General features: G+C 48.4%; 1 protein-coding gene across 4 annotated transcripts in view; it reads left to right on the top strand.

Annotated features, from left to right (window-relative positions):
- PSME4 (proteasome activator subunit 4) overlaps positions 1–27,684 on the top strand; it is a 96,323-nt gene that overhangs the window by 45,488 nt on the left and 23,151 nt on the right. For all 4 annotated transcript variants that reach the window (XM_029071624.2, XM_039913146.1, XM_039913144.1 and 1 more), the window contains 19 exons: positions 1,187–1,251; positions 1,899–2,049; positions 3,324–3,422; positions 4,946–5,015; positions 5,550–5,617; positions 6,954–7,169; positions 7,968–8,125; positions 8,406–8,501; positions 17,255–17,310; positions 19,340–19,396; positions 20,247–20,302; positions 20,388–20,486; positions 22,365–22,427; positions 22,715–22,810; positions 23,870–24,001; positions 24,549–24,758; positions 25,903–26,039; positions 26,699–26,752; positions 27,300–27,429. In XM_029071624.2, the coding sequence (XP_028927457.1) occupies positions 1,187–1,251; positions 1,899–2,049; positions 3,324–3,422; positions 4,946–5,015; positions 5,550–5,617; positions 6,954–7,169; positions 7,968–8,125; positions 8,406–8,501; positions 17,255–17,310; positions 19,340–19,396; positions 20,247–20,302; positions 20,388–20,486; positions 22,365–22,427; positions 22,715–22,810; positions 23,870–24,001; positions 24,549–24,758; positions 25,903–26,039; positions 26,699–26,752; positions 27,300–27,429 (2,013 nt within the window). The remainder of the gene's footprint in view (positions 1–1,186; positions 1,252–1,898; positions 2,050–3,323; positions 3,423–4,945; positions 5,016–5,549; positions 5,618–6,953; positions 7,170–7,967; positions 8,126–8,405; positions 8,502–17,254; positions 17,311–19,339; positions 19,397–20,246; positions 20,303–20,387; positions 20,487–22,364; positions 22,428–22,714; positions 22,811–23,869; positions 24,002–24,548; positions 24,759–25,902; positions 26,040–26,698; positions 26,753–27,299; positions 27,430–27,684) is intronic.

Genomic DNA, 27,684 nt, shown 5'->3' on the forward strand with positions numbered 1-27,684 from the left:
TCGTAACCTGCAACAGTAAAGATATTTTTTGCGCACAGAGCCCCATTGATACGTTCGGGAAAGAACAGTCAATCCACCGGGGGAATTTATTGAGCGTTTAGGGTGCAGAGCACTGTACTAAGCGCTCGGGAAAGTACAGAAGCGAGGCAGATTCCCTGCCCACGAGGAGCTCACAGCCTTACCGGGGGGGGAAGGCTCTGACAAAATATTTACAAGTAGTGGAGGAAGAACCCCAGGCCAGATAGGGAATAGACCGACTGTGCCAAGGTGGAATATTCCAGTCGGGAACGGAGGGTAAAAATGCCCAAGTGTTGAAGCGCATGTCAGGGAGGAAGAACTGAGATGACAGCCCTATTTCATTATTGTATTTATTGAGCGCTTCCTGTGTGCTGAGCGCTGCACTAAGCGCTTGGGAGAGTACAGTACAACAATAAACAGACCCAGTTTGAGAGGAACAAGGCTGAGGTGGGAGTAAATGCACTTCCCCGTCACCGGTGCCATCAGGCAGAGCTGAGGTTATTTCATTTTTGTTATCATTATCCTTTTGGAATTTAAGCGCTCGCTATGTGTCAAGCACTGTTCTGTGAGCGGGTAGGATTGTGAGAAAGAGGGTGGCGGCCAACGTTGAAAAGACGTTTTCTGTGCAAGCGGCCGGAGACGCCCAGTTCCTTTCTCCTGGGGCCCTTGGGCAGAGACAGTCAACAAGGTAGGGAATTCCGTAGTTCTAGGCTGGTACCCAGTCCGGTGAGCCGTGCTGCCTCTTGGCTGGCTCGGCTCGACTCAGTGATCGGGCGTATCATCTTTTATTTGTAGATCAACAGCCTGAACACCACTCATGTGGTGATGGCTGAATGTTGCTTCTTGACAGCTGCGTGCTGACCTGTGTTTGAAAAAATTGATGGATTTTTTTTTTTTCTTATTCCAGGGCTCCTCCATTAGAAGTAGGACAAACTCCTGTGGGCAATTGGGACCCTTAGGGTGCAGGGTTTGTTTTTTTTTGTTTTTTTTTAATGAGAGCAAAAAGCGTTAGTGAGAATTGACTTTGTTCATAGAAATGTTTCTCACAGTAATCTAAAGAAGCTTAGGGTTCTGGCCCTTTTCCAGTTGAGGTAGCTGTATAAGTTTTGACCTTTCTGAAGAAAAGCTGCACATATTCAGTGCGTGCCTTTGTTTGGGAACTATGCAGGTAGAAAGAGAGCTGTGCTCGGCCTCTGCTGAATTTGAAGATTTCGTCTTACAGTTCATGGACAGGTAAGAGCGGGACCAAGACATGCCAGCTGCTTGCCTCTGCTCCCTTCCCTTTGCCACCCACCCATATCTTTGGGAGGACCCCCGCATTCCCCTCCCTCCTCCCCAACCCCCAGAGTACATACTGCTCTCAAGCTACTGGCTCAGCGTTGAGCAGATGTGTATTTTGCTGTTGTTTGCCTTGACTTTCCTGTTTGGATCTTCTAAAGTATAAGACAGCGTGGTTCAGTGGAAAGAACCCGGGCCTGGGAGTCAGACGGCCTGGGTTCTAATCACGGCTCTGGCACTTGCCTGGTACATGACCTTGGGCAAGTCACTTCTCTTCGCGCCTCAGTTACCTCATCTGCAAAATGGGGATTGAGACCGAGAGCCCCATAGGGGACTGTGTCCAACTCGATTTGCTTGTATCCTCCCCGGTGCTTAGTACAGTGCCTGGCACATAGTGATCACTTAACAGATACCCTCGTCGCTTCACGTCTCTGTGCCTCAGTTTCCTCAACTGTAAAGTGGGGATTCAATACCTGTTGTTCCTCATACTTGGACTGGGACAGGGACCGCGTCCAACTCGATTAACTGGAATCTACCCCAGTGCTCTAAAGGGTGCTTGACACATAAGTGCATATCACATTCCATAATTCTTATCCTTGCAGGTGTTTTGGGCTCATAGAAAGCAGCACCCTGGAACAAACAAGGGAGGAGACAGAAACTGAGAAGATGACTCACTTGGAGAGTTTGGTGGAATTGGGGCTATCGTCTACTTTCAGTACAATCCTCACCCAGTGCTCTAAGGATATATTTAAGGTATCACCCCATCAGGTTCCAGTTCTGGGATCCGCTTCATTTTTAACGTGCGGTGCTTTTTAAAAAGCGACTTGGCAGTCAAATTTGGACTGTGGTCTCTTCCTTCTTGCCCACACCGAACAGCGATCAGAAAAGCACAGATGAGTTAAAGGGCCAATTCTACGTGGCTCCTTTTGGAGACCCACTATGAGATATCAGGAGGTGACGCAGTTCTCCAATCTTTAACCGTGCCCACCTCGCCCAGTCACCTCCTCAGTGTAAACCTGAAAAGTTGGGCTCCAGTGGCCTGGTGCTGCATCCATTCCCAAAGCTGGGAATTTTCCTTCCCTTTTCGTCTCTTCCCCTCAGTCAGGGGTTGATCATCCTGGAAGCTCCAACCCGGTTCGTCAGAAGCTCCGTGTTCCAGAAACCCGGGTCGTTTATCCCATAGCGATGATCCAAAGTCAAGGAGACGCTCAATCCTAGAGAGGGTCGCTTTGGGGAAAATGGAGGACTCGCGTCCGACTTGAGGGTCGGGCCTCAGATGGGTGGTACTTTTGGGCAGTGAGGATGGGGCTTTCCCCGGGACAGACTCGGTGGGGGCCTTGGTGGGTGGTCTCCGTAACTTCCCTGCAGAGAAGCCAAAATAAAGTAAGTCCCAACAGAATTGGAATGGATAATCAGGAAGAAAAAAGAAAAGAATAATATTCTCTCATAAACCAATAAATTTTTATGGAACGCGGATTAAAAATGAAGCCTGATGTGCTGAGGATTTGACGCCAAAAATGGCTTTGTTCCCACTCTCGCGTTCATGACGTGTACACCAGAAGTGCTCTTCAGATTAGGCATTTTTCCCAAACAAAGGTTTGGAGTGCATTCATCCAGCTCTGGGCCACATCCCGTGGACAAATGAGGAGGTCGTTCTCTTGCCGCTGCTTGGAGAGGGAATAAGCCGTCTCCGTCGAGTTTGGTCTCGGATGCTTAGCGCTTTGAAAACGCCGCCAGTGCCCAGCTGAGTAAACTTCCGAGCAAGTGGAAGGGCAGTGCAAAATTACTCTCCTTTGCAGTTTACTCGGTAGCTTTGTAGATAAAAATTAACCTTCCAGAGTTGAGCGCCTTGGCTTAACCTGATTTTGGGTGGCGCCTCTTTGACTGTGAACTGAATCTTCCTCATGAAAATGCCAGTGAAAATCACCCTCTCCCCATTGAATATGGTTTTTCCTTGGAATGTGACTATTTTCTTTGAAGGGAACCTGGAATAAATCCATTCATTTCTTGTCTTATCCCATGGCCAGGTTGCTCTGCAGAAGGTCTTTAATTTTGCCATCTCGAACATCTTTGAAACACGAGTAGCGGGACGGATGGTGGCGGACATGTGCCGAGCGGCCGTGAAGGTGAGCACGGGCTTTTGAGTGAAAACTCGGGAAGGGGGAGCGAGGGCTGGCGTGTTTCTGTCTAAAAGATGGATTTCCTCACTTGTCCCCATCTGGATGCGGTTCCTGGCAACGGGGATTTAAGTTCTTTGTGGGCAAGGTTCACGTCAAACAAATCAGTCGATCGATCGGTGGTGTTTGTTGGGCGCTTACTATGTGCGGAGCATCGTATAAGCATTTCAGAGAGTACGGCGTGACAGAATTGATAGGTATGTTTCCCGCCCACGAGGAGCTTATGGCCTAGAGAGAGAGAAAGTATAAATAAATGCCGCATATGTACTGCGGGGCCGAGGATGGGGTGAGTAGAAGGTACAGATTCAAGTGCAAGGACAACGCAGAAGGGAGTGGGAGAAGAGGAAAAGAGGACTTAGTTGGGGAAGGCCTCTTGAAGGAAAGTGCTATTTAGAAGGCTCTGAAGGTGGAGAAAGTGATAGTGTGTCATACGAAGAGGGAGGGAGTTCCAGAGGCAGGATGTGGGCTGGCGATCGGCGGTGAGATAGACGAGGTGGAGGTACGGTGAGTAGGTTGGCGTTAGAGGAGTGAAGTGTGAGGGGTGGGTTGTAGAAGAAGATCAGAGACAAGGCAGTAGGAGGCAAGGCGATGGAGTGCTTTGAAGCCAGCGGTAAGGAATTTCTGTTGGAAGCGGAGGTGGATGGGCCAACACCGGAGGCTTTTGAGGAGCAGGAAGACACTTTTTGTGGGAAAATAATCGGGGCAGCATAGAGGAGTCTGGACCGGACTGGGGAGAGACAGGAGGCAGGGAGGTCAGCGAGGAGGCTGGTGCAGTCATCCTGGCGGGACGGGATGATCGATGGGATTAATGAGGAAGCGGTTTGGACGGAGAGGAAAGGGCCGATGTTGTGAAGGTTATATCTCTGTTGGCTTTTACTCTCCCGAGTGCTTAGTACTCTCTTCACTCATTACAGTGTTCTCCACCCAGTAAGGGCTCAGTAATATGATCGATTATTGACTGACTGAATTGGCAAGTAGGAGAAGAGGGTTTGTTGCCTTTGGTGTCCTTCTGTCCTTCTAAAGTATTTGCTATTGTGGACCTATATTTAGTCTTGAACTCCTAGCGCTCTCTACTAACATCGTGCCGATCCTTTTGAAGGGCTGTCCTGGTCATGTAAAAGCCATGCCCTGCTTAAGCCCTCTAGGCTCCACGGTAAACCTATCTCATGCTGAGGAGCAGCATGGCCTAGTAGAAAGAGCCCGGGCCTGGGAGTCAGAGGATCTGGGTTCTAATCCTGGCCCCATCACTTGTCTGCTGTGTGACCTTGCGCTAGTCACTTCACTTCTCTGGGTCTCAGTTTCCTCATCTGCCAAAATGGGGATTCGGAACCCGTTTTCCCTCCTCCTTAGATTGGGAGCCCCACGTAGGACCTGATTATTTTGTATCTACCTCAGCGCTTAGTATAGCGCGTGGCATAAAGTAAGCGCTTAACAAATAGCACAATTATTATCTGTGAAAATATATTTTCCAGTGCTGCCCAGTGGACTCTCTGAAGCTGTTTGTGCCCCATTGCTGCAACGTTATAACCCAACTTACCACGAGTAAGTATGATGCTCTCCCCTTTTGGGATTCCTTCCCGTGGATCTCCGAAACCCGATCGACAACTTACATTCCTCTTAAATCCCAAATCTCTCTCTCTCGGTTGGAAAATTTCCAGCTCCTCACTTTCAGAGACCCGGTATGTGGTTGGTTTATCTTTTCAATCAACCAGCTGAGGTGAAATGTGAGGAGAAGTGCTATTTTAGTATCCCACGCTGAGAGGGTGTTTCGGAAAGAATTCTACGATCTAGGCCCACAGGGGAATGTCCATTAGCTTCAGATACTTAACGAGACACCGTGTCGAATCGAGACGCCGAGAGGATTCTGGGTGTTTGAGCCGGATTGGGTTTCCTCTTGGCTCTGACCTTCGGCCATCGTCCCAGTTTCTCTTGGGATGGAAGGAGGGATGGGTGGATTTCAAGTCGTGGAAATAGGTTCTGAGCTGGTGGCCATTGGCTTTGTAGTGGCCATTTTCAGAATAGAAAGCCGGATATTGTGGTTAAATAAAACTTTTCCCTATTTTTTTTCTTTTTAAGACGATGATGTCCTGAATGAAGAAGAACTGGATAAGGAACTACTGTGGAATCTTCAACTGTTGTCTGAGGTAGTGCCACTTCCTTGATTTATATGCAGTTTCTCATCCCATTGCTTCTAATCGACCATTCATTCAGTCGTATATATTGAGTGCTTACTGTGTGCAGAGCACTGTGCTAAGCACTTGGGAGAGTACACTGTAACAAGAAGCAGACACATTCCCTGCCCAAAACGAGCTTCCAGTCTAGAGTAGAGGTGACCCTAAAAATACAATCCCTGTACTATCAAATTCCAAGGAAGAAGGTAGTAAAAAAAATAAAAAATAAATCCATCAGGACTCTTCCAAGCCCTGAGGCAGATACAAAGTAATCTGGTTGGACACAATCCCCGTCCCACAGGGAGCTCACAGTCTTTATCCTCATTTTCCAGGTGAGGTAGCTGAGGCACAGAGAAGTTAAGTGACGTGCCCAAGCTCACACAGCAGACAAGTGGTAGAGCCGGGGCTAGAACCCAGGTCCTTCTGACTCCATTGGGCCACGCTCATTTCTTGACTCTGCATCCGGGGGTGGGTGGCGGAAGGAAACGACGCCGAAATCCAAAAGACGTGATTTGGGTTCCAAAAGGCGAGTGCACCTTTTGAGCCCCAAGTTCCAGGGTGACTCAGTGCACGCCTTTGGGCCCTGGCTCGTTGCCCAGCTAGTGCAAAAGTGTTTTTGTTTTTTTAAAGCATCCACGCAGTCAATGAAAGGAAGAGAAGCAGCGTGCCCTAGTGGAAAGATCCCCGGGCCTGGAAGTCAGAGGACCTGGGTTCTAATCCCGGCTCTGCCACTCATCTGCTGCGTGACCACGGGCAAGTGACGTACTTGTCTGCACCTCTGTTTCCCCATCTGTAAAACGGGGAGTAAATCCCACCCCCTCCTACCTAGACTGTAGGCCCCACGTGGGACAGGGACTGTGTCCAAACCGCTAACCTGGCAAAGTTACCCTAGTGCTTAGACCGGTGCTCACAGTAAATGCTTAACGGAAACCATTGTTGTCATTAAATAGTATATTGAATTTATCAGAATGGGAGAAAAAGGCAAGTGCCTAGCCAAAAACGAAACCCCAAAGAACAGAAAACGGTAAGCCATCTTATCGTGTTTCATCCGTGCAGAACTTGTAGAGTGAGGATGGTGGAAAGAAATCACCGTGTCCTAAAAAGACCCGTGCCTCCACGAAAGCACTTAATATTTGTCTCTGTAGGTGATTGCCAAAGTCAATTTCTTAAACGTCGTATGGGGTTCTCTTTTTAGAACTGGGTCAAGCTGGGATATTTTTGGCCCAGTCTAAACTTGAGTGTTTTCTCCGGAGGTTTCTGCTTTGTCCACCCCCCTGTCGTCTAAAAAATCATTTCTCCCTTTTCCCAGATTACCCGGGTAGACGGAAAGGAGCTGTTGCCTTATAAGGAGCAGCTTGTGCGAATTCTCCAACGCACCTTACATTTAACCTGCAAGCAGGGCTACACCCTGTCTTGTAATCTGCTGCACCACCTCCTCCGCTCCACTACACTGATCTACCCCACGGAATACTGCAGCGTTCCGGGCGGCTTCGACAAGCCCCTCTCCGACTACTTCCCCATCAAGGTGAGCGGTTTCCATTCACCTCGGGCTCTTCCGTTGCCTCGCGTGGAAAGCGACGCCGATCGGGTTCCTGCCCGCAAACTGGTCTAAAGCGGATTTGCGACACGTTAAGCCTGTCGATCGGCATCATCTCGGCGCCAAACCCACAGCAACGTTCATCAGAAAAACCGGGCAACGGAATGCCGCCCCACTCTTACTCATTTTAGCCTGTGGGTGCAGCCAGCGTGTCCTTTAAACTTAAATGTAAAGTAGATTTGTTGAGGTCACTGTGGGAATCCAGGAAGTGTGGCGGAGGAAAAAGGGCGATTTGTTTCATTTTTCCTCCATCCAATATTTAATCCCTATGCAGCGCACGGATCGGCGAATCAAAGTTGAACCGATTAACTGGTGTTTGTTCCTCTGAGGTGCATTAAGGCCCTTAGTAAACATTGAATGAATCGATTCAGAAAAATTCACTTGAGTCATGGGGAAAAAAATGGCAGCCTCGTGTCAGGGAATGAGTTGTTCGTTACAGGTGCACGTTTTGAAAATACCGCAGAATCCGTCCTGACATTTTGCCAGCTTAAAAAAGATCCAGCCTGATCCCAACTTTCCCAAATGAAAAGAAATATTTGCAGAGCAATATTAAGGAGCAGGCAGATGGAGTCTGTACTGTTTCTACCCTAGGTTCAGTGTGTTTTGGGAGGGGGGTGTTTTTAAACTCGGTTAAAGCTGGAAAATGATTGATCTCCAGCCTGTGAAGTGTTAAAATCAGGGTTTACTCGTTTGCTAAACACGAGGGGTACGCTTGCTCTCTCTTAGGACTGGGGTAAACCAGGTGACCTGTGGAATTTAGATATCCAGTGGCATGTTCCTTCGCCAGATGAAGTCTCCTTCGCCTATTACCTGCTGGATTCCTTTCTTCAGCCCGAGCTCATCCAATTACAGCGCTATGGGGACGGCGAGCTAGAAATGTCCAGGTGGGCTATTGCTCGAGACGAGCTCAGTGGCGGTGCTTCCGTGAACGCTGCGTCCTGCCAGGTCGATCACTCGGAAATAGATTCCGACAGAGCAAGAGCCATCATTCGGTTTAGCGCTTTTCCAGATCCTCGGGCAAGAGGGGGCTGGATCCACCAGGTTATATCACCTGCATTTGTGGGCGATGTGTACTTTGGCGGGCCGAACTACCCTGGGGAATAAATGCTCCCTAGCGTGCTATTATTATTATCATCATTATTACCTCTAACTTTTGGCTTTTAGGGATGATGTACAGCAACGCCTGACTATAGTGCACAACTGCCTGATTGGCTCTGGGAACCTTCTGCCCCCTCTGAAAGGAGAACAGATCACTCACCTGTAAGTAAAACTGTTTTACATGTAGAGCAGCTCCACTAAAGAGTACCTGTTAGGGTAGTGGCTTAGGTTTACCTATGGCTTTTTCTAGAAAAACATCCTGGGTGACTCAGAACTGGTTCAGCCTTTTATCCTGTTCTACCCGGAAGATCATAATCATTCAAAAGGATTACACGTCCGAAAAGCTGAGGCCACAAGCCCAGTTACAGTCTTGCATGAAGAGGGTGTTTTACCTCTGTGTTCTCCCAGCGCTATCCTTTCATCTGTAAGGGGGACTAGGTGGCGTCTAGTAAAAAAAGTACATTTGGGTTCTAAGAGATGATGATGATGGTATTTGTTAAGCGCTTACTCTGTGCCAAGCACTGTTCTAAGCACTGGGGTAGATGCAAGGTAATCAGGTTGTTCCACGTGGGGCTCACAGTCTTCATCCCCATTTTACAGATGAGGTAACCGAAGCGCAGAGAAGTTAAGTGACTTGCCCAAAGTCACACAGCTGATAACTGGCAGAGCCAGAATTAGAACCCACGACCTCTGACTCCCAAGCCCGGGCTCTTTCCACTGAGCCACACTGTTTCTCAGTGGCCCAAGTCACATCAGTTCTCTGCTTTAAGATGGATGCCCGGTGTTTGCTCGGTGTTTGGAGTCAATGTTGTTTCCGTGCTTTTCAAAGTTTTCAGAGAAATGGGATGTGGCAGGTCTAGAGATTATGCATCAAGACCGTGTCGGATCACGCAGCCCACTGTGGGAGGCCATCTTTTAGGATTTGAGTTTAAATACAATCTCGGATGGCCCACCAGGAGACAATAATAATGTTGGTATTTGTCAAGCGCTTACTACGTGCAGAGCACTGTTCTAAGCGCTGGGATAGATACAGGGGAATGAGGTTGTCCCACGTGAGGCTCACAATCTTCATCCCCATTTTACAGATGAGGGAAGAGAGGCACGGGGAAGTGAAGTGACTTGCCCACAGTCACACAGCTGACAAGGGGCAGAGTCGGGATTCGAACCCATGACCTCTGACGCAAGCGAATTCTAATCTCAATGGGAAGTCCGTGGCTGATGTTTTCCCATTGGTATCAGAGTTACTGTATTAGGCAACCAAGGGAAATACGTGACCTTGGGGAAGGAGGCAGTTTGGCCCCCCACCTACTAGATATTTCTAGACACTCTATACTTGATTTTTCCGGCACTCGCTACAGTGCTTGGCACAGAGTAAGCGCTTTACAAACGCTGTCATTTTTATTATTATTAGTCATGACCAGAGCCGTAGAGGGAAAAGACCCCCTTGAAAAGGAAGTTTTTCTGTTTGCCTCAGGAAGGGTTGGAAAGACTCTTGTGCTTCCTGTACCAGGCGCTTCGTTTCTACAACTCTGGGTGGTTTTACTCTCTGTTGGGTGGCGGAGTTTGCTGCGACTAGCCCCTCCCCCACTTTCCTAGGCTTCAAAGTGAATCTTGGAGAAATATTTTCTAAAAGTACATTACCCAAAAAGTAATATCTTGTGTTGCTCGTTATCAAGAAGTGTTTCCTGTCCTTTAGGAAATCTGGTTTTTAGATTTCCCAGGAATTGGCCACTTTTGCTTTCATTTTTGATTTTAGCAATATTCGTCTTCAATTTGACATTCTTTTGTCATTTCCCCTGAGATCATCTAACACTCCGAAGCATCTCATGAAATTAATCAAGACCTCGTTATACCATGCTAAATAACTTTTTTGTGTGCCAAGACAGGGCCCAGTCATTTGGTAATTGATAGCCTGCTCGAGGAACCTGATTTTTGAGGAAGACGTTTAGGTTTCCGCCCTCAGAGTCTCTTGTCAAGACAGAGTGTCCGACACTGAAATGAGGTAGAGGATTCAGCTTTAAGGAGAATATACCAGGACACTAGTGATAAAGGTTGGGAGTTGTTAGAATTGAGAAGTGAAGGACTCTTCCTGGATGCCCTGAACAGATGCATTGCTGTCCACGTTTCATCATATCCGTTTGTGACCAATTAAATCTCCATCCACTGTATAAACCGCTCTTGAAAATCGAAGGACCAAAAACCACAGTTCCACTCTTAGACCGGCGTGGTTTATAATGCAATTTGATATTGTGTACTCTTACCGAATAGTCTAGACTAAAATCGGCTAAGATTATTTTTCTTGAAAGGTGCCGGAATAATCGGAGAGACAGTCTGTTTTCCAAGGAGTTTCCGTTAGGTAAACAAAAAATTATTTTCTGTGGTAAAAGTGGTTACACTTTAAAGTGTCCGTAGTGAAACAGCAGTTTTGCTTTCAGCATTTCAGATCTGTTCAACAGAATACCAGAGGAGTTTTGGTCAAGAGAATTGGATCTGATGTTCTGGCCATTGAACTGCCTTCTTTGATTTGATTTGATTTGAGACTTGAGAGAATTGTGTCAGGTCTTGGGGTGGTAACTTTGAGATGAGACATTCTTCCAGGTGGAATTAGTGGGGATGGACTAGAAGGCAGTCTCCCTCCTACTTGCTGGAAAAATGAGTTGAATTTTTACAGTCTTCACGACAGCATATATTTTAATCATTGGCTGCAGTCACTGGCTGCGCACAGTCCGTGACTTCGTCTGAGATCACGGTTCACTTTTCTTGCTGAGCTATATCCCATTTAGCTACCTCAACTGTAGAATTTTCTTTTAATTTGGAAACGCTGCTCGAGCAAGTGTGTCCAAAGGTCTTTCTGTCATTTTCCCCATTTCTGTCTTGGATGAACAGCCACGTTGGTGTCCTTTCTTCACTAGGGTTGAATCGCCTCCATCCCCTAAATGTTGTATTTAGCCCTGTTGGTTTTCCTGTTAAGAATTAGCAGAGGACATTGCCCCGATTGTTAGCGCCATCGATTCAATCTTCGGGTCAGATAGATGAAGGGTTTCATTCGCAAGTAGTATGACACCTGGCTGCCGGGAAGGTTAAGGGGTCACTTAACTTGGAAGAAATCTTTGTGGGTCGAAGGCATTCTGCTTCTGGACCTGGGTTATGAAGAAGTGTTCTAGGTGATTAGGAAAAGGAAATAGAGGCGAGCGTTTCACTCATTTTATATCTTCAGGGCAACTCTTCAGGTCTAGAGGCAGAAAGGTTGTCATCTGCGCCAGCTTCCCATCGTGGGCATAGGACCGAAAATTGAACCGAGTGCTTTAGAGGGATTTCTCTTGTCTCTTGAAAGGATCAGTGATTGCCATCTGTCGGAGGCAGGTCACTGCCCGGTTAGGAGCAGTGGTTTAATCTTTAACGACAAATCTTCCGAGTTGAAGAAGATTCTTTTTATAACATTAATCCTGTTATTTCTTTGACTCCCACCCCCCGTGAGATGTAGCGAGTATTAACGTCGTACACAGAGTGTTGGTGGGAGCGGTCTGATTAAGCCTCAGTTATCTGTTATCTGTTTCCCCAGGGGTGGGGCGACCTACAACCGCAGGACAGGAGATTGACGTCGAGTCGATCTGCCGAGTCAACATTAGCTTTGGGTGCCTCGGTCTATTTTCGCCTGGCAGAAAGTTGAGTGGCTAGGACGCAGACGAATCGACTTCCCCGGATGTAGAATTAAGTGGCCGAGTACCCAGGTGTTGAGTGATATCGTGGCGTTAGAAAGCCTGGAGGATTTAACCGGCAGGTACTCTAGTAGTTAAGGCATTCTGCCATTGTTCTAGAGGGGTAAAAAATCGAGCTTAGGTGATCGTTGGGGGCAGAGGCATCGCAAGACAGATTGGAGTGGCGATTTGTCCCACGAAACCTCCCTAACGTTGAACTGACTCACGCTTCCAGATGTGGAAGAATCCAGGTGCCACCCCGCGGTGCCAAAATAGTGCATCGCTCTTGTGCCCTGGAGGGCGAGGGTTTACCCACGCAGAAAACTTGAATGGGCAATACCCGGGGTGAACGGGGAAGATGATCTGCCCTGGTCTCCTATTCTTCCTTGAATCTCCGTTGGCTGCCTGCCTCTGCAGCCCACCGCCTCATCTAGTAGCCTAAGCCAGCTGTCCCGGGGTGCCAAAATCAGGGTTACTCAAGGTAGAGGAGTCCTTGTTTTTCTTCCGAAATGCTTCCTGATCTCCTTGGGTCCCCCTTTCCTGTCGGTCAGCCATTCAGCCGTATTTATCGAGCGCTTACAGTGCGCAGAGCACTGTACTGAGCGCTGGGGAGAGTACACTCTATCAGCGTAACAGACACATTCCCCGCCCACAGCGAGCTTACAGTCTAATAGGGGAGACGGGCGTTAATGAATACATTTCAGATATGGACCGAAATACTGTGGGAAATTATGAAAGATTCCCATCACCTCCACTCTTAATACCTTTTCACTCAAGAAATTTGAGTCCGAAGGCCCAGTCGGAGACCTTCTGTTTTGTATGTGATATGATGCACTGAGGGGCAGGGCTAGCTAACCTCTCTTGGCACCTCCAGGAAACTACCCAGCTCTGCTGGGGGAGCTGCACACAGGAAAGGAAACAGTTACTACTCCACGGTGAGTAACCCTGTTTTCTCCTTGTTACACCTTCCGAATGTTTTCTTTGATTTTTGGTTTTTGGTTTTTTTTGAAAGCTCGTCTGTCAAACATGGAAATAATCGATGTGGCCCAAGAGCTAAATTTAAAAATAGCAGCATGTCAGATTTTTGTTTTTGTTTTTGTTTTTTTTCCCCTTCCCCCGCCCTCCCCCCCCCCCCCACTTAAATGAGAGCAGAGTCAACTTTAGATTGTCTTTTTATAGCTACTCTCTATCACTGGCTTTGCGTTTGGTGATGGAATGTAAAATTGGTCCAGTGGGGTGTTCAGGAGAGGCTGATATTGGTTAATTCATTCAGTCACTTGTATTGAGCGCTTGCTGTGTGCAGAGCACTGTAATAAGGGCTTGGGAGAGTACAGTACAACAATAAAGAGGCACATTCCCTGCCCTCAACGAGCTTACAGTCTAGATGGGGGGAGACAGACATCAATTCAAATAAATAATTTACAGATATGTACATAAGTGCAAGCACAATGTAATCCTGGAATTCCTAGTGGCTTTTGGGTTTTATTTGGATTTCTGGTTGGTGGGGGGAGGGGGAGGAGGGGGCAGGAGGGGCGGGAGTTGTTGTACTTAAGCACACCAACGTAATGTTGTGTCCTTTTGACAATTCCTGCATATTGGATATGTTCCCGTATATTCAGATGGCCTATCCTCCAGGAGATTCCATTTAGCCTCGATCTTTGTGTTTCATTTGCTGTGCGTGTGTGGGTGTGTAAGTGTGTGGTTTCAACAACGTGAATCATTTCCCCTGTCAGGGAATGATATTTGTCAAGCGCTTACTAGGTGCCGAGCACTGTACAAAGCACTTGGGAGAGTACAGTACAACAGAAAAAGCAGACACGTACCCTGCCCCTAACAAGCTTACCTTTCTTCCCATCCCACCAGACTGGTTTTATCTTGGAAGTAGCAGTCCCCAAGAAGTTGGTTTAGAAAGCCAGGTCAGGAACAGACAGAGTGGATCTTGCCCCAGGGGCAGACCCAAGTCAGCTGCTCGGTTAGGCCGAGTTGGTGGGTAACCAGTCACACTGCCTGAATAATAATAATAACGTTGGTATTTAAGCGCTTACTATGTGCCAAGCACTGTTCTAAGCACTGGAGTAGATACAGGGCAATCGGGTTGTCCCTTGTAGGGCTCACAGTCTTCATCCCCATTTTATAGATGAGGGAACTGAGACACAGAGAAGTTAAGTGACTTGCCCGAGATCACACAGCTGATAAAGCGGCGGAGTCGGGATTAGAACCTACGACCTCTGACTCCCAAACCCGTGCTCTTGCCGCTGAGCCACGCTGCTAACACGGACTCGAAAGGAGCAAGAGAAACAGCCTAGCTTTTGACCCTGTGGCTTAGAGATGTTAGGGGATTCCTTGATTCCCTAAAAATAGCAGCAGCGGGCTCTTCAGGCCTCCGAACGGGTTCAAGTAATCGGGAGAGAGGGTACCGCTTGCCCTTAATGGCCTTTCTGGCCACAGGCGCGATCACAGGGTAGGGTCTTCGTAGGTGAAGGGCAGCAACCCTGACCGTAAGTGGTCAGAGGCGCGGTGTGGCCGGCGTCCAAGAGATACCGCCCCTCTGCTCGAGAAACGGAGGCCATGGCTGCCAGAGCTAGGCTGCCTGTGACGAAAGGTGGAGAGAGTCCTGCTGGAGCACGAGTGGCCCTGCTGTGAACGACTAGGCAAAAGGCGTCATTCCTGGCAGGGAGGGTTGGATATGTTGCAGGGAAAGAACCTGGCGTCCAAGGGAAATTGGCCACGCAGGAAAGGGCGAGAGCAAGTTCGCCGATGCAGGGGAAAGTAATCGCTTAGAACCTGTGGTCCGCTCCATTATCATTCTTAACTTCAAAGATGTGTTTGACTGCCACTTTGGTGTCTAGGGTTGCGGTCGTGCTTCCCCCCAAATTGGGAAGTATCTTAGTTAATTTTCATTAAATGGTGGTTCTGGTTGGTTGGAACCAAAAACCCGGATCCCCCAAAATCGTATGGAAAAGAAACATTTCCAATTAGGAACCCGGATTTCCCCACATTATGTATTAGAGAAGCAGCGTGGCTCAGTGGAAAAAGCCCGGGCTTGGGAGTCAGAGGTTGTGGGTTCTAATCCCAGCTCTGCCGCTTGCCAGCTGCGTGACTTTGGGCAAGTCACTTCACTTCTCGGTGCCTCAGTTACTTCATCTGTAAAATGAGGATTAAAACTGTGAGCCCCACGTGGGGCAACCTGATCACTTAGTATCCCCCAGAGCTTAGAACAGTGCTTTGCACATAGTAAGCGCTTAACAAATGTAAGACACAGGCCTGAGAGGTAGCTGGTGATACTTCATGATTGCTTATATTCATCAAATCCGTGACCACCTGGATGGGTGTGTGTGTGTGAGAGAGAGAGAATGTGTGTGTATCTGTCCTTATATATATATATATGTGTGTGTGTGTGTGTGTATATATATATGGATATACAACTCCCAGCACACAGTTTTAAAAGATATTCTTCCTAGAACTATGGACAGGGTGGCTATCCTCCCTCTAAGAAGTCTTATGCTAATTGTGCAGGTTGGGAAATATATTGCCCTAGTGATTGCTAAATTTCACTCAAGGAATTTTTAAGGTCAGTCTCGGTGAAAAGAGTGCCTTCAAAACCTGAGTACAAAAAGGGGTCTGGAACAGATTAGTACCTTGAACCCTTGACCCGCTAATGGAAAATTTATTTACTTATTTTAATGTTTGTCTTCCCCTCTAGACTGTAAGCTCGTTGTGGGCAGGGAGAGGGTCTAATTATTGTTGTATTATATTCTCCCAAGCGTTTAGTAGAGTGCTCTGCACAGAGTAAATGCTCAGTAAATACAATTGAATGAATGAATACATGGAAAAGAAATCTGTGGGTCAGTCAGTTGGATTTATTGTGTACAAAGCACTCGGTTAAGTGCTTGAGAGAATACAGTATAACAATGATTAGACAATTTCCCTGCCCACAAAGAGCTTACAGTCTAGAGGGTCTTTGTTATGGGCACCTGAGTCGGACAGGAAATATGTAAGCCTTTAATATCCTATGGGCCAAAAGAATCATCCAGAATTATTGTGATAAATTCATAAAAACCTGAACCTACACATTTTCCGACATACCTCCCAACTGGCCTCTTAGGACAGAGCTTGTGCAGGAAATCTGTGCCTGGGCATTTTCATTAGGCCATGGCTCATCAGAAAGAAAAGTATGGTCTTTTTTCTCATCCCAGTTTGCGTCTTCTTGGCTGCCCCTTTTGTGGGTATTAAAGTGTTCAGCATACTCCGGGTATCCTTTGAAATTAAACCCGAGTACTCGTGTGCAACACTAGAATGAATTTACAGATACTCAAGCATGTCAACCCAGGTTTTCATGGGGAAGCCCTCCCTCATTTACCCCAAAACTTTGGTCTCTGGTGCTTTAAAAAGGAAAAAAAAATCGATTCTGCGATGTAGGGTTTGGAAATCGAATAAGAAACTGCGTGTTAAATCTCGTGGCTTAACGTTCCCATTAGATGTGATGGAAAAAGTTGCTCCTCAGGACCGTGACTTGCTTAGTGTTTTATATAGAGATGGGTTGTAATCGTCTTGAGAGGTGTATGGGTGTATAGAATATCTCAACCACTCAGATCCTAAGTAAATATCCTCTGTTGAAGAGCTTCTTCATTCATGGAATCTAGAGATTATCGTTAGCATGATTTATTATGATTGTTATTCTAGTTATGTGAGTATGGTTTGGATCCTGGTAGAGTTAGCACTGGGGCAGACTTTAGCTGGTAGCCAGATTCCTGTTCTAACACGGCAGCTCTTTAGGGAAGAGACTTGGCTTTTGACTTTTCAAGGAACGGTATAGATCCCAGATTCCCCGTTTTCAGTTGCAGTTCCTGATAACCGAGCCTTATTTCCCGGTTGGTGATCTGTGGGATCATTTCTCAACAGAATTGTAAGGCCGAAGCTTGTATACTAAGTGGAGCAGGTTCAACTTTTGGGGTGAATGTCTGTTCGAATCACTGAGGCAGAGCTTCCGTACTTTTAAGGGCAGTTACAATATTCGTAATTTTAGCTTTCGTGCTGAGAAGGATAAAGTTAAACCTGGTACCTGACAGGATGTATTGAAACCATCTGATTTATTCTTGCTCGAACATCTTAGCGTTCTTTCTGCCGTTAGTTGAAGTACTCTAACAGTCAGACTCCTTTACTGAGGAATGTTTTCAGGCCTGAGTGATACAAACTCTATATTTTGTTTTTATGCAGGGTGCCAACTCTGGTGTCTATGGAAGAGACCAAACTGTACACTGGTCTTGATTATGGTAGGTTCACCCTAATAGTTATCACAAAATTTCCTTCCCGCTTATAGCTTCGTCAAGAAGGTAACTCCAACTAAGAAGGCAGGTAGGTACGGCTATCAGTGGCATAAACTCAGATGGTAATAATATTAACTGTGGTATTTATTAAGCACTTACTTTATGCCAGGCACTGTTCTAAACACTGGAGTAAATACAAGTAAATTGCGTTGGATACAATCCCTGTCCCACAGGAGGGCTCACAGTCTTAATCCCCATTTCACAGATGAGGTAACTGAGGCACAGCAAAGTGAAGTGACTTGCCCACGGTCACACAGCAGACAAATGGCAGAGCTGCGATTAGAACTCGGGTCCTTCTGACTCCCAGACCTGTGTCTCCATCCACCAGACCACGCTCCAGTTCACGACGGATATTGTTGCTTAATACTTCCCGGGCCTGTATCTTTGGGTTTTTTTGTCCCGAAAGGGACTTAAAGCCAGAACAGCCAGCACTGGGAAGAAAATGGAGGGAAGTCCAGACCAGTTGAGGAAAAAGGGCTTGAAGCCTGGCAGTATAATTGGAGTTTAGCAAAATAACCAAATGAAGTGGGGAATGTCAAGTCAGAGGAAAACTTGGATGGTGACAGGGAGGAAAACAAAAGAGAACCAGTTTGGGTGGTCTTATTGTCATTCTCCTTGGGGAGCCAGAAATAGGTTTGACATGTGGTTAGTGCCGACACCAGCTTGAACCTCGCTGGTCAGAAGTTCATTTGCCCAGTAAATCTGGGCCCTAGAAGTCACTAATTTGACTGCGCATCCTTTAAGGGAGAGTGAGTAATGCTCCCAAACCTGATGGGTTTGTGTGTTTTCAACAACATCAAAGCGCGTTTTGTTTTCCCATTTGCAAGAAAGTCTGAATAGTACCATTAAGCATTAGTGTGGATTGTGGAGAGGGTTACCTCGCTCTCCAGCTACCTGGTTCACCTCAGCAGGGTTTCTCTGTCACGGAACCGGTTTGAGAGATGGGAAAGTTGCTTTGGTGTGGTTTGTTTGGGTAGGTGGGGAAGGCGGGGAGGGGTGGTTGATTTTTGGCGTCACCACCAGCTGAATAGAAAACTAAAGAATAGGATCTTGGGAGATTCCTGGTTGTGTCTTCCTCTGGCACTCCTCCCGGCGCTCAGAGGCCCGTGAAGGCCAAAGTCGTCTACCTGTGTGCAAATGTCACTCAAGGTGGTCTTTTTTTAAGGATTTAAAAGTAGGTCTTTTTAAAACCCAGGTTTTTGAGGGTTGTTTGGTCCGAGTTCATGGAGGATGATGCACCTCTGAAGTGGTTGAGGCTTATGAAGCTAATTACATTCATCATCAACCACCAGATTGAACACTGAGGAAGGCCGTTGGGGAATATACAGAATTCAGTCCCCTAAATCACAGTCGCACGCACAAGCACATTCTGTTTAAGAACAAGAGGGCTGAGTGGATTCGTAACAAAAATTTAGATCACGGGATGCGTGATGTGTTGAGGGAGCTGAGAGACTGGGTGAAGAGAACCCATCGGGTATATCTCATGAAGTAGGTGGCCCGTTGGATTTTGAAAAAGGGGAGGAAGGAGGCTAGGAGAAGCTGAGCAGAGAGGATGGCTCCAGCTTGGAAGGAAAGGGGGGTTCCGGAGACCCTGAGTCCCGGAGGGCAGAGCGGTTACGTGGGGGTGGGGGGTCTAACGGGGAAAGCCGGCGATAGGAAACGGCGAAACTACTGCATAGCCACGTTTGGTTTTGGTGAGGAGAGACGGAGGCGAGGCATTGGAGGATTTTGATGGGGAAGGGAAGGGCTCCGTAGGGCAGTTTTAGAAAGCCGACTCATGCAGCCGAATGAATGGAAGCTACACTGAAGAGGGGAGAGGCCGGGACGACCAGAAAGTAGTCTCTCCGTAAACCTGAAAAGACCCTTTCCTAGGGCCATGGTTGTATCTGGCTAGAATGTGCTTTTCGCCTCCTCCCCGGTCGAATGACCTTCCACAGACATTCGCCATCTAAACTGTATTCTCTGTGATTTTTAGATCTCTCCAGAGAAAACCCCCGGGAAAACATTGCCCGCGTCGTAAGGAAACTACTCCGTAAGTACTTTTGTATCTAGCTCTCTGTAGAGCTCAGGCCTCTTACTCTTCAGCCCCATCAACATTTCAGATCTGAAGTGGCACGAACATTGGTTTTGTTTTCTCCCTGCAAAAGGGGGTTGGGAAGTCTTCAAATTCAGAGCGGGTCATGTAAAAATGGGAGGGGGCAAAAGGGCGACGGGGGTTAGTGGCAGAGAGCTGTGTGGGGCTGGGATTGTGGAAGAAACAGTGCATTTTAATCTCTTACTGCGTGCAGATCACTCTACTGAGTGCTGGGGAAGAATTCAGAGGCGGACATTACATGGTCCCTGTGTCTCAGGGAGGTTCAGGTATTCATCCCCTGCTGGATGTAAAGCTCGGTACTGAGCACTGGGAACACAAGTACATGTAAGTTCATTGTGGGCGAGCAATGCGTCCATCAACTCAGTTATGTCGTGCTTCCTCAACGCTTAGTCCAGTGACCTGGACTGAGTAAGCGCTCAGCAGATACCATTGATTGATTGATTTGGTCCCTAACCTTCCCCTCCGCGGGAGTTGATTCACAATCTAAAAGCAATGGTAGGGCGGGGGTTAGCGTCAAACACACAAGGAAAATTGAAAACAAAAAAAGGAAGAGATTGTCCAACGGGTGACCGAGAAGGTGGGTATACTTTGGGGCATTTCTGAGGCCTGAGCAAGGATCCTGCTTCAGTGGCCCACACCTCCAACCTCCTTCTCTTCTCCTCACCCACGCCCCAACAGAGAAAATAACCACCCTGCGGATTCATGGGCATTTTTTTTTTTTAAAGTAACTGAAATATACTGATTTTTCTGTGCCTAATTCCAAAACTCTCTTTCCCTCCAATGACAGACCACATCCTTGACAACTCGGAAGATGATACCAAGTCTTTGTTTCTTATCATTAAGGTACGAATGTCTTTCGAGAGACGCGTAATTCTTAATGTGACCAAGCCCGGCGTGTTTTTGTAATTCGCAAACTGTTTGGCCGCAGATTATCGGTGACCTCTTACAATTCCAAGGATCTCACAAGCATGAATTTGACTCCCGGTGGAAGAGCTTTAACCTAGTGAAGAAGTCAATGGAGAATAGGGTCAGTATCTTCGGTCAGAAAACCTAAAGATCGAACTCTCTCGCCCTCCCCCTTCCTCCCCCTCTGGCCCTTTCTCGCCATCAGAAAGAACAAGCCAATTTTCAGGATGGAAAAGTCACCTTTCCCATAATGATTTTGAGACCTGTGGGGAGGTGGGGGTGAGGGTGGGAGAGGAGTAGAGTGTGAGAACTGGCAGTGACCCTGTGCCCTCCACCCAGGAGGCACTGAATAAATAGCGGTTCCCCAAATGAATAAGTGGAAAATGTCAGACACGAGCGCTGGGTGGAGGTGGTATTTATTTTGCGTTTCAGTTTGCATACCGCTTTCAAAATGAGCTGTCGCAACTCGCTATTACTACCCATTAATGCCTTTTCATGTGACTTTATTTTCAAATGAAACTTGAAGAAACTCGCGCTGGCTGCCTTTAGTCCAAGTCTTTTAAACACAGACGACGATAGAAAAGCAAGTAACGCTACGCCGTGTGGATTAGGAACAGAGTTAATCTGGAAAATAGGAGACTGGAAAAATGGGGAAGCAGACTCAAAAACAACACAGGGAAAGCCCCTCTAGATTTGACTTTGCTCTGGGGCCTGGTTTTATTTGTCACCCCCGTCGACCCAAAGCAGCCCTTGATCTCCCAACTCGGTGAAATAGCAAACGTGCGGCAGCACACCTTCCAGCAAGGGCATTGGCTACTTAGCTTTTTGCCTCCTGTCCTCAAGTCTCAGTTTTTAACTTGAGCAGTTAAGTAGCTGAGAGGTTATGAAGGTGCGTAAAGACTATTAAATGAAGAAGAATCCTCTATCTTGAGAACAAGCCTTATTTCACCTCCATAGTGAAGCAATATGCTTGTGGGACTCTTTAAAATAACTTTATTCATCTCTCGTCATAATAATAATGAAAAAGTAATAATGATAATGGTAGTTATTAAACATTTACTCGGTGCCAGGCACTGTACTAAGCGCTGGGGGAGATACAAGTTAATCAGGCTGGACACCGTCCCTGTCCCGCAGTGGAGCTCACGGTCTTAATCCCCATTTTACAGTTGGAGGGAACTGAGGCACAGAGAAGCGAAGTGACTTGCCCAGTGTCACACAGCAGACGTGTGGCGGACCTGGGATTAGAACCGGGGTCGTTATGACCCCCGGGCCCGTGCTGTATCCACTAGGCCACGCTGCTTCCCAGTGGGTTTCACGCTGCTTGCTCTTCAGAAACAGTCTTTCCTCTAAATGGTAAAATAGCTCATTTTAGAAATCAGTCGTCTGGAATATCATCCCAGGGCCTCGGTTTATTTCCAGCTCCATTAGAAAACAAGGGGGCGAATGAAGAACAGTTTAGCGCACAATCTTATTTTTAAAATTGTATAGAGAAGATTTCCTATAACCGAGAAGACGTGACTGAAAAGCGCTTACCAGTTTGAAAAAGGAGCTCTGGTATTTTTGTCGTGTTTGTGGAGACTGCTGTGTAATTGGGTGATCTGACAAATTAAAATGAAAGCCAAAACAAGTTTTGGTGCATGTACAGGCTGGGACCGAGATTATACCTTATCTATTTTAACACCTGCCTCCCCCGTAGACTGTAAGCTCCTTATGGACCAGGGTCGTGCCTGCCAACTCTGCGGTACCGTACCCTCCCAAGCGCTTAGTACGGTGCTCGGAACACAGCGAGCACTCAATAATTCCAGTTGATCGATTGGTTGATTGATCGGTTGGTCAAACTCAGTACTAGGCTTGGAGAGTTGACAACCGCATGAACCTCCTTAGCTCTCCGAGCTGTACGTTCTGGGTAGAGGATGCGGGGGAAGGAATATCTCTCGATCGGGTCGTCAGTGTAATGTGGGTAATAACTGGACCGACCTTTACTCGTTTGTTTCTCCAGCTCCATGGGAAAAAGCAGCATATCAGAGCTCTGCTGATCGACAGAGTCATGTTGCAGCATGAGGTAGGATGTGTTTCTCTACCCTGCTCTTTTCCGCAGTGCCGTCGGAAAAAATAGAATGTCTACCCAGACACGAGTCGAGGTGTCTTAAAAACCATTTTTGTCCAACTCTTCCGTTCGAGCGTAAGTTCCTTGTGGGCGAGGAGCGTCTGTCGTGGTTCTTTTGTACTCTCCCGAATGTTTAGCCCAGTGCCGTCACCCTTACGATAAATGCGTTGGATTGATTGCCCGGCCCACCGTCGAGGTGTTAGAAAAACAGCTGCTGACGTAGTTTTCCTTCCCTTGTTTAGTTGAGAACATTAACTGTTGAGGGCTGTGAGTACAAAACAATCCACCAGGATATGATCAGAGACCTTCTCCGCCTGTCTACAAGTTCGTACGGCCAGGTGAGCCTCTGTCCCCGGGCTGATGCGCTGCCACGAATTCCTGTTGATGATGATGATGACGGTATTTGTTAAGAGCTTATTATGCACTTGTCAAGCACGTACTATGTGCCGGGCACTGTACTAAACCCCATTGCCTGCGCGTCACTTCCCAGCTGCTGCTTTGTGTCCCCTCATCAAGATGGTCTGCCCCATGTTGGAGGGGGTGTGGGGAAGGTGGGGCATCGCCAGAGTCTCTGGTCCCACGGGGGTGGGGGGCTTCTAAAATCCCGGGGGCTTGGGGGCTCCTCCAGGTGGAAGATGTCAAATTGGGGTGTCCTCTGTGAGCTAAGCCCCGTCCCACATCGGGGGGAACGCTACAGAGGAGTCGTAGCAGCAGCTGCTAGTTTCCAGCCGCATCACCGACGGCTGGCCCGGCTCCAGGGAAACAACCCGATTCTTCGATGGCCCTACTCCACACTGGAAATGGTCTTCTCCTACCCCAATCCTAGGCCCTGGTTTGTGGCAAATCCCCCCCTCCCACCACCCAAGGGACGATGGGGCTCGTTAGTCCAGCTACTCGCCCTAGGACACAGAGCTTTCCCACCTGCCAGGGTTTACTCCAGTGCAGCGAGAAGCAGCACGACCTAGTGAGTAGATCCTGGACCTGGGTTCTCGTCCCGGCTCTGCCACTTGTCTGCTCTGTGACCTTGGGCCAGTCTCTTCACTTCTCTGGGCCTCGTTGACCTCATCTGTAAAAGGGAAATTAAGACCATGAGTCCCACATGGGACATGGACTGTGTCCAGCCTGATTAGCTTGCGTCTACCCCAGCACTTAGTACAGTGCCTAGCGCGTAATTAGCCATTAACGAGAACCATTTAAAAAAAAAAAAAGGCATTCAAATGGCAGACTTTCCCCAGCTCCACGGGCTGGATAGCCAAGGTCCCTTCTGCCACGGCTGGGCCGGGCTGAGGAACAGCGGCCAAACTGAGCCCGCAGCACAGTTTGACCCTTGCCCGTCCTCGTAGCTTTTTCCAGCGGAGCGTCGTTCTCGGCCTTAAAGCGGGCGCTCATCTCCACAGGTCCGAAATAAAGCGCAGCAGACGTTCTTCACCGCGCTGGGGACGTACAACTTCTGTTGCAGAGACATCATTCCTTTGGTGTTAGAGTTTTTACGACCGGACCGACGAGATGTCAGCCAGCAGCAGTTCAAGGTGTGTTTCTCTTGCATCTGTTCCAGACCGGGGAGAGGGAGGTCATCGTTGCCGGTCTGTGGCCGAGAAACTGAAAATGGTAACGTGTTCTTGGCATCTGGCAAACGTCATGCCAGAAAGGGTACACGAGGGGTTTGGAGCTTGGAGAAAGGGCACCCTTAGCAGAATCGTTCCTTCTAGGTTGCTGTCTGATCCCGAGGAATGTACCTTGGGGAAGAAGATCCCAAATCCGTGCCTTAAAATTATTGGTCGTAAAGCCTTGGTGCACCAGTTTGGCTTTCAACGAAAAGCACCATGGCAGTAGCGGCACCCTGGCCCACCATTCCCACAAAATGATGCCCGAGAAAGACCCCCCCCCCCAAACCCAGGGTGGGCTTGATTCTTCCTACCCCGGGGCACGCGCTTCGAAAATGGATTTAGCGGCGTCCGCTGCCGACACGCACCCTCGGATCCAAACCGAGTGTTCGCCGAGGCTTAGGAGTGAATCTGGGCGAGTGGTCTCTGTGCCGCGAAGGCTCGTGGATCTAACGGTAGCCCTTCCTCTCAGGGCGCCTTGTACTGTCTCCTTGGAAACCACAGCGGCGTGTGCCTGGCTAACCTGCACGATTGGGACTGCATCGTGAAGACCTGGCCCGCCATCGTCTCCTCGGGGCTCAGCCAAGCCATGTCCCTAGAAAAGCCGTCCATCGTCAGGCTCTTCGACGACCTCGCCGAAAAGATCCACCGGCAGTATGAAACCATCGGCTTGGATTTCTCCGTAAGCAGAACGTCGTTGCTCCCGCGCACGCCTCCCCACCCCCATCCCCGTGATGGATGTGCAGAGGTTTTTAAATCGAAGAACAAATTATCTTTGTCTTCCCCGAATGGCCGACTGAAGTACGATCCGCTAGGGAAGCTCATCTAGTCTGTTCCCTCTTGGCAAGAAGAGATAGTTTTCTACCCGGTGCTGGGAACGTGTCTGTCGGATCGTCCTCTCCCAAGTGTTTAGTACAGTGCTCTGCAAACACAAAGCACTAAATCGATGCCGATGACTGAGCGCTCCCCCCTACTTCGTCTCGCTACTCTCCTACTACGACCCAGCCTGCCCACTCTGCCCTCTAATACTGACCTTCTCATCTAACCTCTGTCTGTCTATCGTCTATCTCACCGCCGACCTCTTGCCCACATCCTCTCTCTGGCCTGGAACGCCCTCCCTCATCAAATCCCAGACAGTTGATCTCCCTCACTTCAAAGCCTTATATTCATTCATTCATTCAATAGTATTTATTGAGCACTTACTATGTGCAGAGCACTGTACTAAGCGCTTGGAATGAACAAGTCGGCAACAGATAGAGACAGCCCCTGCCGTTTGACGGGCTTACGGTCTAATCGGGGGAGACGGACAGACGAGAACAATGCGATCAGTAGAGTCGAGGGGAAGGACATCTCGTAAAAACAATGGCAACTAAATAGAATCAAGGCGATGTACATTTCATTAACAAAATAAATCGGGTAATGGAAATATATACAGTCGAGCGGACGAGTACAGTGCTGAGGGGATGGGAAGGGAGGTGGGATAGAAGGGACGTCTCCTCCAAGAGCCCTTCCCTGACCAAGCCCGCCTTTCCTCTTCTCCGACTCCCTTCTGCGTCTCCCTGACTTGCGCCATTTATTCATTCCCCCCTCTCAGACCCACAGCACTTACGTACATTTCTATAAATTATTTATATTAATGTCCGTCTCCCTCTCTAGACTGTAAGCTGGACGTGGGCAGGGAATGTGTCTGTTTACTGTTAAATTGCGCTCTCCCAAGGGCTTATTACAGGGCTCTGCGCACAGTAAGCGCTCAATAAATCCAATTGAATGAATGCACGAATGAGTGCCGTCCTGGTCACAGCCACGCCTCCTTCCTTCCATTAAAGGTCCCAGAGGCCTGTGTTGCTGCCGCGGTCCTGCTTCAGAAGTCCAAGAACCCCTCAATCGACCAGGAGCTGCTCAGTCCCGAGGAGATCAAGCTCGGAGTTGAGCGCCAGCGGGAGAAGAATGCCGAAGCCTTACAGTGAGTTGGGCACCTCTGAGACACCGGGTGTAATATTTGCCCACCAACTGCCTTTCTGCCACCTCTTTGGAAAAGAAAATGTGCCGCTCCCCCCCGTCCCATCCCTGTCACTCGGAATATGGTCGGTGAAAAAGCAAATGGGTGGTTTAATTGGGTTTCTGCCTTAATTTGCGTGTATCCGCCCCAGCACTTAATACAGTGTCTGGCACGTCGTAAGCACTTAACAAATCCCTTTCTTCTTATTATTATTATTGAGGGATTGCTGTGTGCAAGGGCACTGTACTAAGCGCTTAGCAGAGTACAAAACAGAAGTAGCAGACACATTCTCTGTCCATAAGGAGCTTCCAGCCCAGAGTAACCCCTGGGCCAGTCGCTGAGTTTTGGATGCGGTAATTCTTCCTGCACCGGCTCAACCCGACGCTCGGCCGCCCTGGTTAGCCCTGTCTGACTCAGAAGTCGCCGCGTGAAGTCTTTGTACGGATCGAGGCCGTTGTGGAACGTGCAGATCCTTTGGAATGTTTTTAGACCGGTGTTAGGTTGCCCTAAGTCGGGTCCCCAGGCCCAGTGACTCTCCAGTAGCCTCCAGGGTCATTTTATTTATCTGAAGCTTGTGTTGGCACTTTTCATGAAGAACTAAGGCCACGTGCTTTCTTTTATAGGAACTATGAAAACTTGGTCTACACTCTCTTGGACTGCGTGGATCAAAGAAATCTGTAAGTGTTCTGTGCTGGAAATCTCAGTCCCCCTCGGGGCCTGTGTCGGGTGACTCAAGTGCGTGGCTCAAGTACTCCACAAAATGAAGCTCATGAAAACCCCAAATTTCCAGTGGCTCAGGAGTGGCCCGATGGCTCTCTTCCGACGTCAAAGGACACAACCCCAGCTGGCAACCCCGGTCATAGCTGGCAGTTGGAGGGTTGTGGATCAGAGCGCTTTTATGCCCCCTGGGAGTGAAATGAAATGCCCCTGGAGGGGGCTTGTTTGGAGCCCCCCGGTATTGCCGGGGGAAGGGATTCCCGGAGTGCTCGGAAGGGATCGGGGAACGGGACGTGTTTGGGGGAGCATGAAGGGAGAATCTTGGGCCTGAAGTCTGGGTCACACGGGTTTGGAACACCACTCACTTGGGGCGGAATTGGCCCGTTAGGTGTTTGGAGGCGGTGCCGGGGCTGAGGGAGGTTTCGGCGAACCGACCTGTACAGCGCGTGACCATTTTGGAACTGTTCTGGACGTGAGCGACGTCTCGTTTTGCTTTTGTTTCTAAAGGCCCTGGAAATTTGAGCACATAGGCATTGGCTTCCTCTCTTTGCTCCTGAGAGACGACCGGGTGCTGCCTCTTCGCGCCATCCGGTTCTTCGTGCAGAATCTCAACCACGATGCCCTCGTGGTCCGAAAGGTAGCTGCTCTCTGGGGTGGCTCGGAGGGCTTATGTCTTGACCTAAAGGCTGTGGAGAGGTTTGCCCAGGGAAACAGCCCGTGCCTTTGCCTTTTGCCAGTCACCATGTGGCTTCCAGTTCAGTGGCTCTCCCTGGCAGGGACCATTTGAGTTGTCTCGTCATTGACAGCTCAGACTTGTTTTTTCCTCAGGGTATTTGTTAAGCGCTTACTCTGATCCAGGCACTATACTAAGCACTGGGGTAGACACGATTTA

This window comes from Ornithorhynchus anatinus, chromosome 9 (genome assembly GCF_004115215.2).
Source record: "Ornithorhynchus anatinus isolate Pmale09 chromosome 9, mOrnAna1.pri.v4, whole genome shotgun sequence".
Classification (NCBI taxonomy): Eukaryota; Metazoa; Chordata; class Mammalia; order Monotremata; family Ornithorhynchidae; genus Ornithorhynchus; species Ornithorhynchus anatinus.